This window comes from Podarcis vaucheri (assembly GCF_965113315.1).
Source record: "Podarcis vaucheri genome assembly, chromosome: 4".
Lineage (NCBI taxonomy): Eukaryota > Metazoa > Chordata > Lepidosauria > Squamata > Lacertidae > Podarcis > Podarcis vaucheri.
The window spans coordinates 2,632,722-2,651,100 of NC_138762.1; the positions used below are offsets into that span (position 1 = coordinate 2,632,722).

Genomic DNA, 18,379 nt, shown 5'->3' on the forward strand with positions numbered 1-18,379 from the left:
TTGAATTCCTCACATGATTTGGTGACACCTGCTCTTAGATTTGTTTTAGATACTGTGTTCTGATGTTTTTAACAGTTTTTTAAATGCTTTAGATTTGATTTCTTTTATTTTCAGTTGTATTTTGATGAATAGAATCAAGACTGAAGCTTTATGTAAATAAACAATATTTTTATTAATGCATTACAGACTTCTGTGTGATTATTTTGTTTAGAAGGAAAAAGCATCCTAGATAATTAATAATAAGGTTAAGCAACCTTGTCTCAGAAGCTTCCACATTTCATGCTGCAAAGTGATGCTAACTAGATGTTAAACTAACACAAGTGAGTAAGAGGAAGAATAAATAATAAATAATATTATTTATTATTATTATTTATTTAATTTCTATACCACTTTATATTTTAAAGAAAAAAATCTCAAAGCATGCATTACTGATATCTATGTCTGTGTTCCTTACTTTTTGCTTTCCCTGAGATGTATTTATGCATAATGTGACTTTCGTTTTCCTTTGATACTCTTTGTGGATTATGCTTACATATTTCGTAAAGCTAAAGGTACCCCTGACCGTTAGGTCCAGTTGCGGACGACTCTGGGTTGCGGCGCTCATCTTGCATTAATGGCCAAGGGAGCCAGGAGCTGTCCACAGACAGCTTCTGGGTCATGTGGCCAGCATGACTAAGCCGCTTCTGGCGAACTAGAGCAGCGCACGGAAACGCCGTTTACCTCCCCGCCATTGCGGTACCTATTTATCTACTTGCACTTTGACGTGTTTTCAAACTGCTAGATGGGCAGGAGCTGGGACCAAACAATGGGAGCTCACCCTGTTGCGGGCATTTGAACTGCTGACCTACTGATTGGCAAGCCCTAGACTCTGTGGCTTAGATCACAGTGTCCCTCGCGTCCCCACATATTTCATAGACTGCAATAAATTTAATGGGTTCTTTTGTTGATTAATTTTATATACATTCTTAAAACTGATTTCACCCTCCGGTCATAATCAGATTACAAGTCTCTCACTTCACCGGGGCAAATTAAGGGCATCAATTTCAAAATCCAGACTTGACAACACAGCCTCCTACACATAAATGTGTCGAATGTTTTTTCTAAGATATTTTAGTTAACTTTTGCCCTTCTGAAACAGTTTAACTATCCTTGTTCGGATTTGTTTGGTTTTCACACTGTACACAGTGGGATTCATCAATGGTGGCACCAGAAGGTACACATTGGCCATGAGGATGTGGACAATGGGTGGGGCATTTTCCCCATAGTGGTGGATCATAGAGAGGCCAATCATTGGGATATAGAAAGTCAGGACAGCACAGATGTGAGAGATGCAAGTATTCAAGGCCCGAAGGCGCTCCTGCTTGGAGGCAATGCTCAACACGGTTTTGAGGATCATGATATAGGAAAAAACCAGCAACACAGAGTCAAGAGCCATGGAGGAGATCACCACCATCAAGCCATAGATGCTGCTAATTTTCCTGTCGGAACGCACCACCTTCAGAATATCCTGGTGCAAGCAGAATGAATAAGAGAGCACATTCTCTTTTCCATACTGTAGCCTCTTCAGGAGGAAGGAGGCTGGGAACACAAGAAGGGCAGCCCGAAGGGCAACCCCCACTCCTATCTTGATGATGTTTCTGTTGGTCAAGATAGATGTATATCTCAGAGGGTTCCGGATGGCCACCAGACGATCAAAGGCCATGGAGATTAGAATGCCTGACTCAAGAATAGAGAAAGTATGGATGAAGTACATCTGGACCAGGCAGGTGTTGAAACCAATTGTGCGGTGGTTGAACCACAGGACTCTCAGCATGGTGGGCAAAGTGGCGATTGATAAACCCAGGTCAGAGAGGGCCAGCATGGAGAGGAAATAGTACATGGGCTCATGGAGGGTTTGGTCCGTCTTGATGATGAAGAGGATGGTGCAGTTTCCCGTGATGGCTGTGAGGTACATGGAGCAGATGGGGATGGAAATCCAGGTGTAGTGTTTCTCTAGCCCAGGAAAGCCCGTGAGGAGGAAAGCAGGAGTACTGACTGTCTCGTTGATGGAGAACATGATCTTGTCAAAGACTTTTCTTCTGTGCCCTTTGCTGCTCCCTGAATTAGAAAAAAGCCTGATTATTCAGACATCCCATTCCTTTCCACCAGTTGCAACTGATCCTTTCCCTCCTACAGTAGCCATCGCAGCCTGAACACAAAATAAAGATAATAGTATTTTACAATTTGATTTTGACTACAAAATCTACCCCACATTCTTCAGTTCAAAACCATCTGTTCCAAAGCACCCAAGAGCAATATCATATTCAATAATTAATTTATCCCAGTAGACCTTTGATACATCTCGGTCTTGTCTGTGGTAAAAGTACCACAATTCATCTGGTAAGCATGCCGGGCAACTAGAAAGGGGCCACCCAGTGGCTGGCTTCCCCCACAAACAAACTGATTGCAAATGCAACTTTGGCCTAATCATTTGGAAAGTCGGACATCCGTACTCTCACACCTAGCTCAAACTCTTGGTGGTTTCTTCAGAACTTGGCAGGGAAAAAGACTCGGGTCTGCACTAGCGGCGCATTGCAGGGGCAGCATGGGGTGCTGCTTGCATGGCAGTCGTGTCAGCCTTCAACTGCATTAACTGACCTCATATATTCTGGTTTTCTCAGTAGAAGTTTTGAGTAGCTTGGTCTGTGTCAAGGACCAGCTCCTTGGGAGCCTGGCTGATGGCTTTCAGCACATCCCACACTTTTGATATGTGTGCATTGATACTCCCCAAATGGAGAATTCTGTCTTTGTCTCTGTTGAATCAGCTCAGGTTCCCATTCTATCAAAAGGGAGTCATGAAATCCTGCCTAGTACTTCTCTGAGTTCATTAACATCAGGTTTCTTCAGGGTTCACACTTGATTAGGCTCACCTTTGGATTCATGTAAGATCCTGAATTCCAGCATTACATTGTCACTTTTCCACCCTGCTGTTTTGCGTGAGATGTTGCTAAGTGGCAAGGAAACAGCCCCTGAGGAAATACCAGCCCTACTTCTATAATTCCAGCAGACTTGCCGTTCAAAATTCCTTGTGTTCATTTGTTCTTTGAGGTAGCATCACAAATATTTTCTCTTTTCTTCCCTTTAAGAGAGAGGTTGGAAACGCTGTATGTTCACGTTTGCCCAGATTTATCTCAGTGAAGAGCTGGTCAGAGCCTGAGAAACAATGTTAAAATACTTAATGCCTGAGGATGCCTTCCAGTGGGACAACTAGAATTATCCTGGGGAGGAGGGCTGTCGGGGGAGTGCTCTGCAGGGTGGGGTGTTAGAGAGAGAGAGGGAGTTTTGAGCTGCCAGAGAGAAGAGAGTGAGAGTGTGCTAGGAGTGTCTAACTTGAGTGAACTGGACTTAGGATATGTATGGCACTGAGCAGTGGAGGCTACACACATTGATTTCTGGGAATGTGATGTGCACTGTCTGCTACAGTAAGCTTTTGGTTTCTGTGTGGTATGTTCTGTTCGTATATTCGTAATAAAGCAAATACTGAAGATGCCCCAAGTCCACAGTGCCCTCAGTTCTGGCAGCACACTGGTGGGTGCCATTGGCATTATAAGAGAACAAGGGAGGTGTTCGTGGTGAGTTCTGGCACCTCTTTTTCTAGAAAAATAGCACTGGACAGATCTGAAGTTGCATGCCAGCTCAGGATTCTCTTCCTTCTTCTTCTTCAAGTCTGCCACAGTCGAAGTCATGTGATAATAATAATAATAATAATAATAATAATAATAATAATAATAATAATAATTTATTATTTATACCCCACCCATCTGGCTGGGTCCCCCCAGCCACTCTGGGTGGCTTCCAACAAAACACTACAATACAATAACCTATTAAACATTAAAAGCTTCCCTAAACAGGGCTGCCTTTAGATGTCTTCTAAAAGTTTGGTAGTTATTTTTCTCTTTGACATCTGGTGGGAGGGCGTTCCACAGGATGGGTGCCACTACTGAGAAGGTCCTCTGCCTGGTTCCCTGTAACTTGGCTTCTCGCAGCGAGGGAACCGCCAGAAGGCCCTTGGCGCTGGACCTCAGTGTCCAGGCAGAACGATGGGAGTGGAGACGCTCCTTCAGGTATACTGGACCGAGGCCATTTAGGGCTTTAAAGGTCAGCACCAACACTTTGAATTGTGCTTGGAAACGTATTGGGAGCCAGCGTAGGTCTTTCAAGACCGTTGATGATGGGGTTTCTCTGCTCTGTTCTCACCTAAGTTGAACCTACTGCACTGACAACCCCTAAGCCTTGTTAAGGTGAGTCTATAATGATGTCAGGGAAATGCAACTCACCAAACCGCCTCTTGTTAGAGAACTTGAAGCAAGTCAATTCTGGTGGACTTTTCCTGCATCTCCGATGCTACAGCAAGAGGCACCCAGCCTTGCCTCTACTCATGGACACATGTCTGTGGTGCCAGCAGTGCAAGGGAGCCTTTATGTGTTCCCATGTTCCCCTGTGGAAAGTGCTTGCATCACCTGCCCTTGGGTTGCACCATTCTGACGAAATGAGTGTGCAAGCCATGCTGCAGTCCCATGTTCATGCTTAGAGGAGCCCCTTCTGAAAGGCAATTGTTTTCCTGATTTAGGAGTCCTACGGTCAACAAACCTATATTTATTCAGCCTCATGGATTGTAATGGAAGTAAGAAAGTCAGGGTAATATTGGAACTGAATTGGATGCCACATACCTGAGGACTCTCCTTTATTTATTTATTTGGGAAAGTAGCCTTGGAGGCTGCAATCTTAAACGGAAGAGCAAATGAGAGTAGAGACGAACTCTTCCCCTTCCTTCTCACTCCCTTAAAAGGGATGACCCAAGAGCCCAGAGCCAAGACTCTGAAGGAGAAGGGCTGAATCCACACTAAAACCACTTTCACTTGTGAAGCACTGCTGTGCTGTTGTTTGTTTCTTTTTTTTTACAAAGCAAATTGCAGGGGAGAGGGGACACTGTACTGAACACTTGGCCGTTTTTCTCTTGATGATAATGCTATTCCCTGCTGCATGACACTTCAGAGTGTAATAATGTAATATAAGCTTCTTTCCAAGTGTTTGGCATCCTTCCTTCTCTTAAGACTTTATTCATTACCTCACTTAATACCGGTGTTAGATGTTATGATAGTATTTTATAATATTTTGCTGAGATGCCATCCGGTCCTGGGGCCTTCCCTATTTTCATTCTTTTTATTGCCTTCATGATCTCTTCTTCTGTTATTTCCTGATTAAGCATTCTTTTTTCTTCTTCTGAGATTTGATGTAGTTTATGGTCTTGGATGTAATTTTCTATTCTCTTATTATCTTCTTTATCTTTCCTATAGAGATCTCTATAGAATCTCTGGAATACTTTCCTAATTTCCTAATGTGCACATGTTTTTTAAAAAGAAACTGGTGGGAAATGCAGGAAGACAGGTCCCTTGAGTCCTAAAGTTTAAAGTAATGTGTACGCATATCACTAGTTCTGGGTGTGTATGAGTTTCTACTCCTTGTCCCCCCCCCCCCATGTTCCACTATCTTGTGGCCTAGAAAAGAAGTGGGGATTGATCACTGGATATCAGTAAACTTAAAGACATCACATTCTGATGGAGACTCAGCATTCTAAGCAAGAAGTACATTCTAGGCAAGAAGTACAAGTTGAACCAAACAACCTTGAGCCCCTCCTCAGAGTTCACCAAATGAACTTTTCCAATATTTCTCTAGTGGTCCCCCCCCCCTGTGGTGCTACCACTAGTAATGATTGTGTGGTTCCAAATTCTGGAAATAATCCATTGTGCAAAGAGGAATAAATGATTATGCAAATACCTGTTTGTTGCCCTGGTCAACTCCTGAACAGGGTAGGGAAAATTCAGATGCAGACTTAGAATTAATGAGAAAATTTGAATTTTATCTAAACAAACCAATGGAGTGGATAACTCTGTAAAGAGCAGCATTGTCCCTCTTTAGATGTATTTCTCTAGTCAGAAGTGGATCTCAGGGTAAAAAAGAGAAATGAGCTAAGAGGAAGGCACGTTTGGCGAACCCTCACTGTGATCAACTCCCACCTGGAAACCTATGTCCCCACCGTGGAAAGACATGTGGATCCAGAATTGGCCTCCACAGTCGCTTGCGGACTCCCGGTTAAGACCATTTTCATGGAAGACAATTTTATTTGGCTACAAGTGATCACCAAAGAAAAAAGATAATCCCTCCTGTAACTCGCTTGCTCTGGTTGCTCCTGCTAAGAGTTTTCTGTTAACTCTTCCAAAACTGTCTGATTATCCTTGTTTGGATTTGTTTGGTTTTCACACTGTACACAGTGGGATTCATCAATGGTGGCACCAGAAGGTACACATTGGCCATGAGGATGTGAACAATGGCCATGTTTGGTTTAATGATGTAGTAAGATGTATTTTAAAATGCATGTTTTAGGATAAGGATTGGAGAAGTGTATTTTGTGAGAAGATTTGCAAAAATATATTGAAATGGAATTTTTTATGCAGGGGTGTTTTGTGTTTGGTATTTTTAAAGTGGATTAATGCATAAAAAGTGAAGGGCAAGTGGTGCTCATTCACCTGGGAAGGTAACCCATCTAGAAGGAAAACTGTGAACCTAAATCTCTGCTTACCTGCGGCATATTTTTGGAATAATAATAATAATAATAATAATAATAATAATAATAATAATAATAATTTATTTATACCCTGCCCATCTGCCCTGGTCTCCCCAGCCATTGAGAAAAAAAAGGCTCATAAGAAGGCTCCTTGTACATCTCCTTCCAGCAACTCCTACACCCAGGCTGGTGCCAAATGTCTTGCTCTACTTTCCTTTGGACCACATCAGCAGGTCCAAAAAGGTGATGTTGTCTGGGTAGCCCATGACCTCCAGAAATACTGCCCAGGCTTGCACCGTGAGGAGGTCACTTTGGTGTTGCTAATACAGTGGTTTGACTTCACCCCCCAGAGGCATGTTCTATTGTCTCTTGAATCAGACGGATGACAACAAATGCAGAAACAGGTAGGAATGGACTCATGAATGAGCAGGTTTGAAAGAGTTGCTGGGGTAGATTCACCTCACCAACCCCGTCAGCAGAAGCATTGTGCAAATACTTCTGCTTATGAAGTGTGGCTTTCCCATGTCTCTTCCCCCTGCACTCCCACACCCTCTGAAAAAGGCCTGGGAGGGGGCTCAGTAGAACCCCCTGAGCAGCACATAGGAGGAGGAGAGGGGCATCTTTCTATCTGGCAAACAGCAATGCCTCACAGACAGAACAATTGGGAAGGGGCAATGTTGAATTCCATCTATCGCCTGGCAAGTGATGGAGGAGAGCTCAGAAGGCAGGGGTGGGAAAGGGGAGAAACTTACACTTAAATTTCTCTGCTGTGCAAATTTAGCAAGCCTACATACCCTCCAACATTCCTCAAATGATAGAATGTCACGATTTTCATTTGAGGAGTGTTAGAGGGTATGAGATAAGACAGAGGCACTGTTAGTGGGTGGTTTTGTAGATGGGAAGGTGGGATACTGCCTGCTCTTCGTGAGGTTACACTCCCTGTAAAGGAGCAGAAACATAGCTTGGGGTTTCTTCTGAACCCATTGCTGTCACTTGAGACCCAGGTGACCTTGGAGTGCCTTCTGTCATCTTCGACTGGTGGCCCCTGTATGAAAAGGGCTAGCCTAACTTTTGTGGCCTATGCCCTGGTAATCTCTAGGTTAGATTACTGTAAATTGTTATACACGAGGCTGCCTCTAAAGATGGTCCAGAAACTTCAGCTAGTGCAAATTTTGATGGTCAGGTTGTTCACCAGGGCAAGACAATTCTGGCTCAGCTGCACTGGCTACTAAGTAGTTCTGGGCCCAATTCTGAGTGCTAGAGCTCAGCTAAAATGCCTTACATGGCTCAGGACCTCAATACCTTAAGGACCATCTCTCCCCATACAAGCTGACTCAGATGCTGTGCTTGTCTTCCAAGGCCCTTCTCTGTGTCTCCACTCCCTGAGAGGTTCAGAGGGTGACAACCTGAGGGCTCCTTGTTTGTGGAATTCCCTTGCCAGAGAGGCTCACCATCATTACATGTCTTTAGGTGCCAGGTGAAAACTTTTCTTTTTACCTAGGTCTTTGGCCATAAAACAATCAGAATGAATGAATAAATAAATATGTAGCATTGGGAAACCTGTCACTTTGAGGCTTTTAATGCCTTTTCCTTCTTCCGGAGTTTCAAGATTATCCGTATGCGGATCTGCTTGGTTTTCACACTGTACACAATAGGGTTCATCAGAGGCGGTACCAAGAGATAGACATTAGCGATGAGGATGAAAATGATGGGCGAAGCATGCTTCCCATAGCGGTGGATCATAGTCAGGCCAAGCATGGGGATGTAGAAACTTAGGACAGCACAGATGTGGGAGACACAAGTACTCAGCGCCTTGAAACGCTCCTCCTTGGAAGCAACTCCCAACACAGTTCTGAGAATCATGAAGTAGGACAGGACGAGCAACAGGGAATCCACACCAGTGGAAAAGAGCATCACCAGCAAACCAAAGATGCTGTTGGTTCTCTTGTCTGAATGCACCTCTTTCAGAACATCCTGGTGCAAGCAAAATGAATAGGAAAGCACACTTACTTTTCCATACTGCAGCCTTCTCAGCAGGAGGGATCCAGGGAGGACGAGGAAGGCAGCCCGAAAGGCAACCCCCACCCCAATCTTGATTATAGTTTTGTTGGTCAAGATAGTTGTGTACCTCAAGGGGTTCCGGATGGCCACCAAGCGATCAAAGGCCATGGCCAACAGAATTCCTGACTCAGCAATAGACAAGGTGTGGATGAAGTACATCTGGGCCAGGCAGGCGTTGAAGCTGATCACACGGTGGCTGAACCACAGAACGCTCAACATGGTGGGCAGAGTAGTAATGGACAAGCCCAGGTCTGTCATGGCCAGCATGGAGAGGAAATAGTACATGGGCTCATGGAGGGCTTGGTCCGTCTTGATGAGGAGGAGGATGGTACTGTTGCCTGCAATGGCCACTAGGTACATGGAGAAGATGGGGATGGAGATCCAGGCATGGTGTTTTTCTAGCCCTGGGAAGCCTGTCAGGAGGAACACAGGAGGACTGAAGGCTGAGTGGTTGGAGGACATGACAGCCTTCCAAGAACTTTCTCCCGTATTCTTTGCTGTTCTCTATTAAAAGAAACGCAGTTATTTCTTTCATAAAGTTTACACACCACTTGATTGCAGGGGAAAACAACAACCTCAAAGCGGTTTTCAAAAAGTTATTTTCTTGAGTGGTGTGCATTCCCCCCCCCTTTCCAGGCTAAGTGTGAATCAAAAATTGCTTTTCCATTGTCACGTGGACATTGAGCATTGCAGGGAAGCCTGTGCAGATGATGGCAACCAAGATGATCAGGGGACCTGAACCTCTGGGTTCAAGTTACAAGAAAGGACGTTCCGACTAAACATCAGGAAGAACCTTCTGACAGTAAGAGCTGTTGGATAGTGGGACAGACTCCCTCACACTCCCTCACAAGGTGGATTCTCCTTCCTTGGAGGTTTTTAAGCAGAGGTTGGATAGCCATGGATGCTTCAGTTGAGATTCTTGCATTGGATGGGGCTGGAGTATATGACCTTGAGGTCCCTTCCAACTCTACTTTCTGTGATTCAAGGCTGGTGACAGTTACATTGATTAATCTGTCGTGGTTCATCAGTTCAATGGGAAATTTAGCAAAGACTTTGTTGCTGGCATTTATAAAGGAAGTCTGACATATGAATATGTCACCTTTCTAAATGGAAGTGACATATGGCCCCCTATACAACTTTGCTGGAGAGCAGATGGCTGCCTGTTTTGGGTATGCTGTGACTGCCACTAATATCAACAGCTAAAACCCCAATGATCTACTGATGGGTCCCTTTTGGGAAAAACAGGCAGTGTTCATGTGCAGAAGGTGGGCAGGGTCTACATCTTCCTACAAAAGCTGTACAGCTGTTGCATCAGTGTTACTGGCCATCCGGAATTTGGCCACTTGGGCACCTCAATGATGGTGGCAAGGAGCCACAAGGCATTGTCTACATGTGCCATAGCTGCCATGGCAGACTGTACCCAAGCCTTTTCGGGTGTTGCAGGGCCACCGCCCAGCAGACCAGACCCCTGGGAAAAAATATTGTTGTGTAAATTGGTCAGCATTGTAGTACAAACTCTTCCTAATACAGTACACACATTTTTGTATGCAGTTCTATCACACACATTTTTGAAAGCAATTCCCCCTAATTTTGTGCATGTGTGCATGTCATTTACACTAATACAAGCATTTTCTTGCACATTACTCCCAATATATACATTTTCTGTACAGATTTCTTTGTTAGAGAACTGCATCACAAAATTCAGAGAAATGTGAATTTCAGAGGATAGCTCTGTTTCTGTCATGCTGCCTCTTTGTGAGTAGCATTTAAGGATGGATAAGGTTGAGGTAATGGCACCTTCATTCTCCACCCAACCACCCAAGGCCTCTCCCTATTTGTGTTTCACTGCGCTTTATCAAGAAGGCTGCCAACTGCAAACCTTAGCATCTCATTCCTTTATATAGGATGAAGCATCTCTGCATAACATCTAAGCCTTCCCTTCTAGAAAAAATTCACAAACCAGCTTTTGACAATTTCTGTGCTGCCAAAAGTTTGGACCACAACTTCTATCAACCTCAATCACAGTTTTTTGAAGTTGTAGTCTGAAACATCTGGAGGGCATCAGGTCGGCAAAGCCTGCTACAACCTCATTGCAGAGGCCCTTTAGGCCCCTTTTAACTCTACAGTTGTATGATTCTGTGAACTTGTTAGGGGTTTAAGCAGGTCTTTTTTCTCTCACTCTTCCTCTCTCCCTGCCTAACTGCCTTCCATTTACTTATCTATCACGACACAGTACAAACGAAACACAGCTCACCGAAATGACCTTCAGTTAGAGGATTCAAAGCAGGTTGGTTCAGGTGGGCTTGGGGTGCCTTCTTCCAGCTTTCTGAAGCTCTGTCATAAGAAGACAACCATCCCCTAGCCTAGGGATATGGGCTCATGCCTGCAACACTATCACAACAGAAGAGCCTTCTTTATATGTCCCTTTGCACCTCTCCTGGGAAGCACATGCATTCAGCAGAAGCTGCCCCTGGGAGCTGCTAAGTAGCAAAGCTCATTCACTGTGAAGCCTGGGACAAATTCCTGGGAGCCAGGTAAATTTTGCAATACCTCCATCTGTGGACAAGTGGCTGGGGATCAGCTGAGTTGTTGCCATTGTAGCTACCAGTATGTTTAAAATATTTGTGCCACGTAGTCTGAACATTTTTTATTTATTTTGCAGTGGAATCCTATAGCTAGCCACTCAGCAGTAAGTCCCATTGGATTTAAGGTGACCGACTCCCAGTTGGGCATGTCAGAGGAATCTCTTGAAAATGACAATCAAGTGGATGTGCTTCCATCCTTCCATTTGACCTCCATTGTGGCAGAAACTCTCTCTATGAAAGCTCTTCACCTTAGTTCTCTAGGATGAACATTTTTCCTTAAAAACATGCACAAGTTACTTGTAAAAAGTTAAGTAAAGCCTCAAGCAGGCCAAGGTTATCTTGGGGGTGTGTTGGATAAACCCAGAACTGTGGTTTTGGGTGCCTTTAAAATCCATGCTGAGGATGCCTCAGGTCTGTTTTGGAAGTTCATGGCCTGCATGGTGACCATGGGCCTGTCTCCTATGCTCATCAGTCCAATGCACAGAGCAGGGCATAGCCTTGTTTAAGTCTTTGGTCTTCCTGGGGTAGTGGTGGTCTGAAAATAAGAGGAGTGGAATGTCATGGTCAGACCTCTTCATGGTGTGGTTTGGACTTGCAGCAATCAGAGGATCAGATAGGATCATCTGCCCCCAAGGTTATGTCCAGAGTGTAGGACTGGGTGAGTGTTCCTTAGCCCCCTGGCATTTGTGCTATGGGGTTCCACAGAGTACTGTTCTCTCCTCAGTGCTATTTAATACCTATATGAAACTGTTGGAAGCCGTCATTAGGAGTTTTGGAGCAAAGTGCCACCAGGACATTGATGACGCACAGCCCTACTTCTCCACTACATCTGAACCAGAAGCAACTGTGAAAGCTCTGAACTGTCGTCTGAATGCAGCGGTAGACTGGATGAGGGCCAATAAACTGTGCTTGAATCCTGGGAAGATGGCAGCTCTTTGTGTGGGTAGTTGCCATGTTCATGTGACAGGCAATTTAACCCATCTGTTTTGGGTGGGGGTACACTCCCTCTGAAGGAGCAAGTGTGTACTCCTGGGCAAACTTCTGTCACTAGAGGCCCAAGTGTCCTCTGTGACCAAGAGTATCTTTTGCCAGCTTTGTCTAATGTGCCAACTAAGGCTGTACCTAGACAGTCTATGAGTTGGCAAACGCAAGGCAACATACTGTGTATGAAGCTGCTATTGGGTTTGTTTCATACCCTCCAACACAACGTGGCCCAAATCCATCATCTTATGGGTCTGACTTCCCGTGTGAGTCATGTGACCCATGTGAGATCATGGACCTGGAAAAAGTGCTTGGGGGGGGCACAGTGTCCAAAAACATGCATTTTGGGGGACTATGCAAAATCGCAGGCCCCCCAAAATGCTTTTTTGGGGGGGCAAGATCTCAACCTGAAATTGTGCGAGAACAAGGCGCCCAAAATGTCCTGGTTTTTCTAGGGCAGTTGATGAGTATGTTGTTTTGGAACTCCAGCTGGTGAGGAATGCAGCAACCAGACTGCGGATGGGGACATGGTTGTGAATATCTGACACCATTGTTAAAACAACTGCATTGGCTGCCCCTGTCTGCTACTGAGCCAGGTTCAAGGTCCTCGTCAAAGCACTGAACCACTTAAGTCCAGTGCGCCTTAGTGATCACCTGAACACTTGTATCCCAGCTAAGTCACTGAGTTCATAGGCATAGCAAAGCATAGGGAACTGCCTTATGCTGACTCAGACCACTGATCCACCTACCATTGTCTTGTCTACATTGACTGGCTGTGACTGTCCAGAGTTTGAGGCAGGAGCCTCTCTCAGTCGTATCTGGGGCTTGAACCTGGGACCTTCCTCAGGCAAGGCAGATGCTGTTCCACTGGGCTGCATCCCTTCCGCCATCATCTGCAGGAGAGATGTTGGTTGATCCTTGAGTTGGCAAGGCTCAGTTTCATCCTGGAGAAGAGTGACTAGTGGGGTGCCACAGGGTTCTGTCTTGGGCCCGGTCTTATTCAACATCTTTATCAACGACTTGGATGATGGACTCAAGGGCATCCTGATCTAATTTGCAGATGACACCAAACTGGGAGGGGTGGCTAACACCCCAGAGGACAGGATCACACTTCAAAACGACCTTGACAGATTAGAGAACTGGGCCAAAGCAAACACGATGAACTTTAACAGGGAGAAATGTAAAGTATTGCACTTGGGCTAAAAAAATGAGAGGCACAAATACAAGATGGGTGACACCTGGCTTGAGAGCAGTACATGTGAAAAGGATCTAGGAGTCTTGGTTGACCACAAACTTGACATGAGCCAACAGTGTGACGTGGCAGCTAAAAAAGCCAATGCAATTCTGGGCTGCATCAATAGGAGTATAGCATCTAGATCAAGGGAAGTAATAGTGCCACTGTATTCTGCTCTGGTCAGACCACACCTGGAGTACTGTGTCCAGTTCTGGGCACCACAGTTCAAGAAGGACACTGACAAACTGGAACGTGTCCAGAGGAGGACAACCAAAATGTTCAAAGGCCTGGAAATGATGCCTTATGAGGAATGGCTAAGGGAGCTGGGCATGTTTAGCCTGGAGAAGAGGAGGTTAAGGGGTGATATGATAGCCATGTTCAAATATATAAAAGGATGTCACATAGAGGAGGGAGAAAGGTTGTTTTCTGCTGCTCCAGAGAAGCGGGCATGGAGCAATGGATCCAAACTACAAGAAAGAAGATTCCACCTAAACATTAGGAAGAACTTCCTGACAGTAAGAGCTGTTCGACAGTGGAATTTGCTGCCAAGGTCTTTAAGCAGAGGCTTGACAATCATATGTCAGGAGTGCTCTGATGGTGTTTCCTGCTTGGCAGGGGGCTGGACTCGATGGCCCTTGTGGTCTCTTCCAACTCTATGATTCTATGAGAAACTGAGCTTTTGGTGTCATCAACCAGTATTGTGCAGTACTCTGCTAATAGTGATTATATTTTAACTTCCAAAGTCTGCTGAAAACATTTCTGTTCCATCAGACTTGTGAAGGCAATTAAGAATACTGATTTCTGATTTTAATATTTTTATATGGTTATTATTGTATGGTTTTATGTAGAATTATTGTAAACTGATCTGATATTTTTTTTTAATAGCAGTATGTAAATATTTTTTATAAATGCATTCAAAAATGTTTTGCAATAGATATTTACATATTCATTGATGTATACAGGTGCCTTTTCTTGTTTCAATTTATTGCCAAAGGCAGTTGATGTGCACTATAACTGCAATCCTAGCCATGTCTACTCAGAAGTAAATCCCATTAAATTCTTTACAACAGCAAATCAGTGAGGCTTTCCCTCAAATTTCACTTTTAATCTACTATTGTGACTTTTGAAAACCAATGGAATGCCTCATAATTTTCATATGGAAATGTATTCCTTTCATAAAATTTATACACTGCCTGATTGTAGAAAAATCCTCAAAGGCACTTACAACTTATAGAGTAAGTTGGGCAGGATTGCTCTGTCAATTTCATAAATAAGTACAATTTTATATACTAAATTATGAACTATGTATTTTATGTTGTTAAAGCAGTAAAATAAAACTTGATGAGAAAGCACGTAGTGTAACCTTTAATTTCCCCCCAAAATTCATTCCCCTCCCACACGAGCGCCTCCCAAAGCAGGATTTTTCCATGCTTCAGAATTTCCAAAGCTTGTAATATCTAATCCAGCAGCAAAGTAAAACATTTCTATTTCCTTCCCAGAACATCCAGTGCATGTATTTTTAAACTGTTGTTTGTATTTTGGGCTGTATAGCACTGTAGGGACAGGAGCCAGAAAGTGGGGTAGAAATTCAGAACCAAAACAATGAACAAGTAAATGAACCATAAAGCAACATAGTTGAAGAATTCTCGGTGGAAACCTGGAGTGTCCAAAGCCATTCCTAGTGGATGGTCCTTTTCTTACCAAATGCCATCAGGATGCCCTTCTGAATGGGCTGAGTTTTCACGCTGTACACAATGGGATTGAGGACTGGTGGGATGAGGAGGTAGACATTGGCCATGAGGATATGAGCAACGGGGGAAATGTGCCTCCCAAATCGGTGTATCATTGACACCCCAATCACGGGAATGAAGAAGATCAAGACGACACAGATGTGGGAGACACATGTGTCGAAAGCCTTGAGCCGCTCCTCCCTGGAGGCAATGACTGTGATGGTCTTAATGATCTTCACATACGACAACAGGATGAGCAGAGAGTCTATCACCAAAGTGCAAAGGACAACACACAAACCATAGACACTGCTTACTCTTGAGTCAGAGCAAGAGAGCTTCAGCACATCCTGGTGTAAGCAAAAGGAGTGGGAGAGCAGCAGGGTGCCCCTGGGGTACTTGTACCTCCTGAGTAGCCATGGTGTTGGCAGCACAATGCCTGAACTCCTTGCGGCAATGGCCAGGCCAATCTTGACCAACGCTGAATTTGTCAAGATGCTGCTGTATCTCAGTGGGTTGCAGATAGCAATGTAGCGGTCAAAGGCCATGGCCAACAGCACTGAGGACTCCATGAAAGAGAAGGTGTGAATAAAGAAGAGTTGTGTGGCACAGGCGTTAAAGTCAATCTCCCTCACATTGAACCAGAAGAGCCCCAGCACCGTCGGTAAGGTGGAGATGGACAAGCCCAAGTCGGTGATGGCCAACATGGAAAGGAGAACATACATGGGCTGGTGAAGGCTTGGGTTGGTCTTGATGACAAAGAGGATGGTGCTGTTGCCGAAAAGGGCCATGAGGTAGATAGTGCAGAATGGGACGGAGATCCAGTGGTGATACATCTCCAGCCCAGGGAATCCCATCAGCATGAAGGTTGGCGGACTGAAGTCACTGCTGTTGCTCAGAGTGGGCATTATCTGGGATCAGGAAGGGATCTAGTTACAGACTGGAGATTTTATTTTATGTTAGAAAAAAAGCAGCAATTATAAATCCATTGCAATACATAATCTAGCAGCAGACCATCGATCCATGAAGAGCATCATGGCATTAAAGACACTGAGAACTGAGTTAGGTCAGTTGTTTAGAGTGTTGTGCTGATAATGCCAAAGCTGTGGGTTTAATCCCCTTATGGGCCACCTGCACATTCCTGTATTGCAGGGGGTTGGACTAGATAACCCTAGTCATCCCATACAACTCTACAATTCTATGATCCTGTGGTGTAGCCATCTTAAATATCTCAAAGGCTGCCATATGGAAAATGGAGCAAGCTTGTTTTCTGCTGCTTCAGAAAGTAGGATCTGAATCAATGGATCTAAATTACAAGAAAGAAGATTCCAACTAAAAATTAGGAAGAACTTTCTCATAGTAAGAGCTGTTCAACCGTGGAATGGACTTCCCCAGAAGGTTATGGACTCTCCTCCCTTGGAGGCTTTTAAGCAGAGGTTGGATGGCCACTTGCCATGGATTCTTTAGCTGTCATCCCTGCCTTGCAGGGAGTTGAACTAGATGACCTTGGGGTTACTCCCAACTCTACAGTTCTCTGTTTCAATTATTCATTGATTCTAGAAAGAGAAGAGCCCTACTGAATCAGACCAAAGGATGATGCAGCCCAGCATCCTTGCCCCCATAGTGAGCAGGGATGCATGAGCAAAAAACATCTTGAAATTCATTGATTGTCATAATCTTGACTCTTCAGGGCCCATCTGGTGCTAGATTTCCCCCAGCATCGCAGTCCTCATCTGAATCAGGCCGTTTACAACTGCTAATAACAGTTTTAAAACCTGCAAGGGATGGATTTCCCATGTCACTCACATCTAATGTAACAGTGAGCCAAAGAACATAAGGAGAGCTTGCTGGATCAGGCCAGTGGTCCATCTAGTCCAGCATCCTGTTCTCACAGCTGCCAACCAGATGCCCTAGTGGGAAACTCCCAAGCAGAATTTGAACACAAGACCTCTCCACCCTCTTGAGGTTTCCAGCAACTGCTATTTGGAAGCATTGCTACTTCAGACTTTGAAGCAGAGCAGAGCCATCCTGGCTAGTAGCTATCAATAGCCCTCTCCTCCTCCATGGTTTTATCTAATCCTCCTTTAAAGCCATCCAAATTGGTGGCTCCCTCCTGTGGGAGTGAGTTCCATAGTTTGACTCTGTGTTGCATGAAAAAAGTCCTTCTTTTATCTGTCCTGAATTTTCCAGCAGGTGTCTGGCTTAACAAACTCTGGTATTCCCCCTACCCCACTCCCTCCTTAACTGCCTTTTGGGATGTAAGTAGAAAAGTTTCTCCAGACGTCACCACTGTGCACTTTGCTAACCTTTACAAGCAGAAGAGTAGTCGGCCTTCAAACCGAGAGAGCCCACAGGCATGTTGGGAAATTTGCCATGTATGGTACAGAGTCTCTCAGTCCTGTGAGGAATATTCCAGCTATCCTTCCGATCACTCTGGGGCTCTGGCAATGTGTGAATCTCCTTCCTATTGTTCTGTAGCGGCCTGTCACTGCTGTCATGCGAGCCTTGTTCTAGGCAGCTTTTGAAGTACTGTAGTGAGGTTTTATTGGATCTGGGGAATTCCTTAAGGAGAATCCCCAGGTGAAAGTCTAGCTTGTGGCTGGCGTCATTCCAAGGAGTGGCCTTGAGGAATGAACAGCAGAGCCATTTGGACCTGAGGAACATTCTGGTGGGCATTCGGATCAATAACTGAGGTTTGATACCAACTGGATTTTTTTAAAAAATAATTTCCAAAGAGAGAACCTCCACTGTTTCTCAGTCCCTCGGGACACCGCTCTGCAGCTTGTGATTTTCTTCGCAAGGCAGAGTTCAGCTTAATTTGTCTGCAATTATTTTTTTCCATTCTCAGTCTTAGAATGAGACTTGCCACTAGGTTTCCCACATTTTCTCTCTCTCTCTTAGCAGCCAGTAAAACAAAGAGCTTTGTATAAATCAAAAGCCCCCACACACTATAGTGAAACTTAGTTTTTCCTAATAAAGTAAAGGCATTCTCTTAAAGTTCCTGATTGAATCTTATTCTACTTAACTCTTTTAAAAAGTCTGCTGTCTGTGACATGGATGCTCTCCAAATGTTGCTGAACTCAAGTCCCAATAGTGTAAGAATATAACATAAGAAGATGATGTCCTGTTGGATCAGGCCAAAGCCCATCTAACCCCACATCCTTTTCTTGCAGAGGCCATCCAGATG

At 44.5% G+C, this 18,379-nt stretch overlaps 3 protein-coding genes across 3 annotated transcripts in view; all 3 read right to left on the bottom strand.

Moving 5' to 3' along the window:
• LOC309530315 (uncharacterized protein) overlaps positions 1 to 18,379 on the bottom strand; it is a 367,943-nt gene that overhangs the window by 128,697 nt on the left and 220,867 nt on the right. The window lies entirely within an intron of this gene.
• LOC309530527 (olfactory receptor 51G2-like) lies at positions 231 to 3,232 on the bottom strand. Its single transcript, XM_082219552.1, has one exon. It carries the CDS (start codon positions 2,054 to 2,056, stop codon positions 1,115 to 1,117), a length of 942 nt encoding a protein of 313 aa, XP_082075678.1. The 5' UTR covers positions 2,057 to 3,232; the 3' UTR covers positions 231 to 1,114.
• On the bottom strand, positions 8,089 to 18,351 carry LOC309531546 (uncharacterized protein). Its single transcript, XM_082221137.1, has 3 exons — positions 15,147 to 18,351; positions 12,981 to 13,124; positions 8,089 to 9,169 (listed from the first exon to the last, which is right to left on the bottom strand). The coding sequence occupies exons 1-3, from the start codon at positions 16,098 to 16,100 to the stop codon at positions 8,168 to 8,170; spliced, it is 2,100 nt and encodes a 699-aa protein (XP_082077263.1). The 5' UTR covers positions 16,101 to 18,351; the 3' UTR covers positions 8,089 to 8,167.

Bases quoted from the DNA above. Each gene is read 5' to 3' on its own strand.
- LOC309530527 (XM_082219552.1), bottom strand. From the start codon at position 2,056: ATGTTCTCCATCAACGAGACAGTCAGTACTCCTGCTTTCCTCCTCACG.
- LOC309531546 (XM_082221137.1), bottom strand. From the start codon at position 16,100: ATGCCCACTCTGAGCAACAGCAGTGACTTCAGTCCGCCAACCTTCATG. The intron at 13,125-15,146 runs TAGGAATGGCTT...TCTCTCCTGCAG, and splicing joins GTAAGAAAAGGACCATCCAC to ATGATGGCGGAAGGGATGCA. The intron at 9,170-12,980 runs GTAGGTGGATCA...TTCTTTTAATAG, and splicing joins TCAATGTAGACAAGACAATG to AGAACAGCAAAGAATACGGG.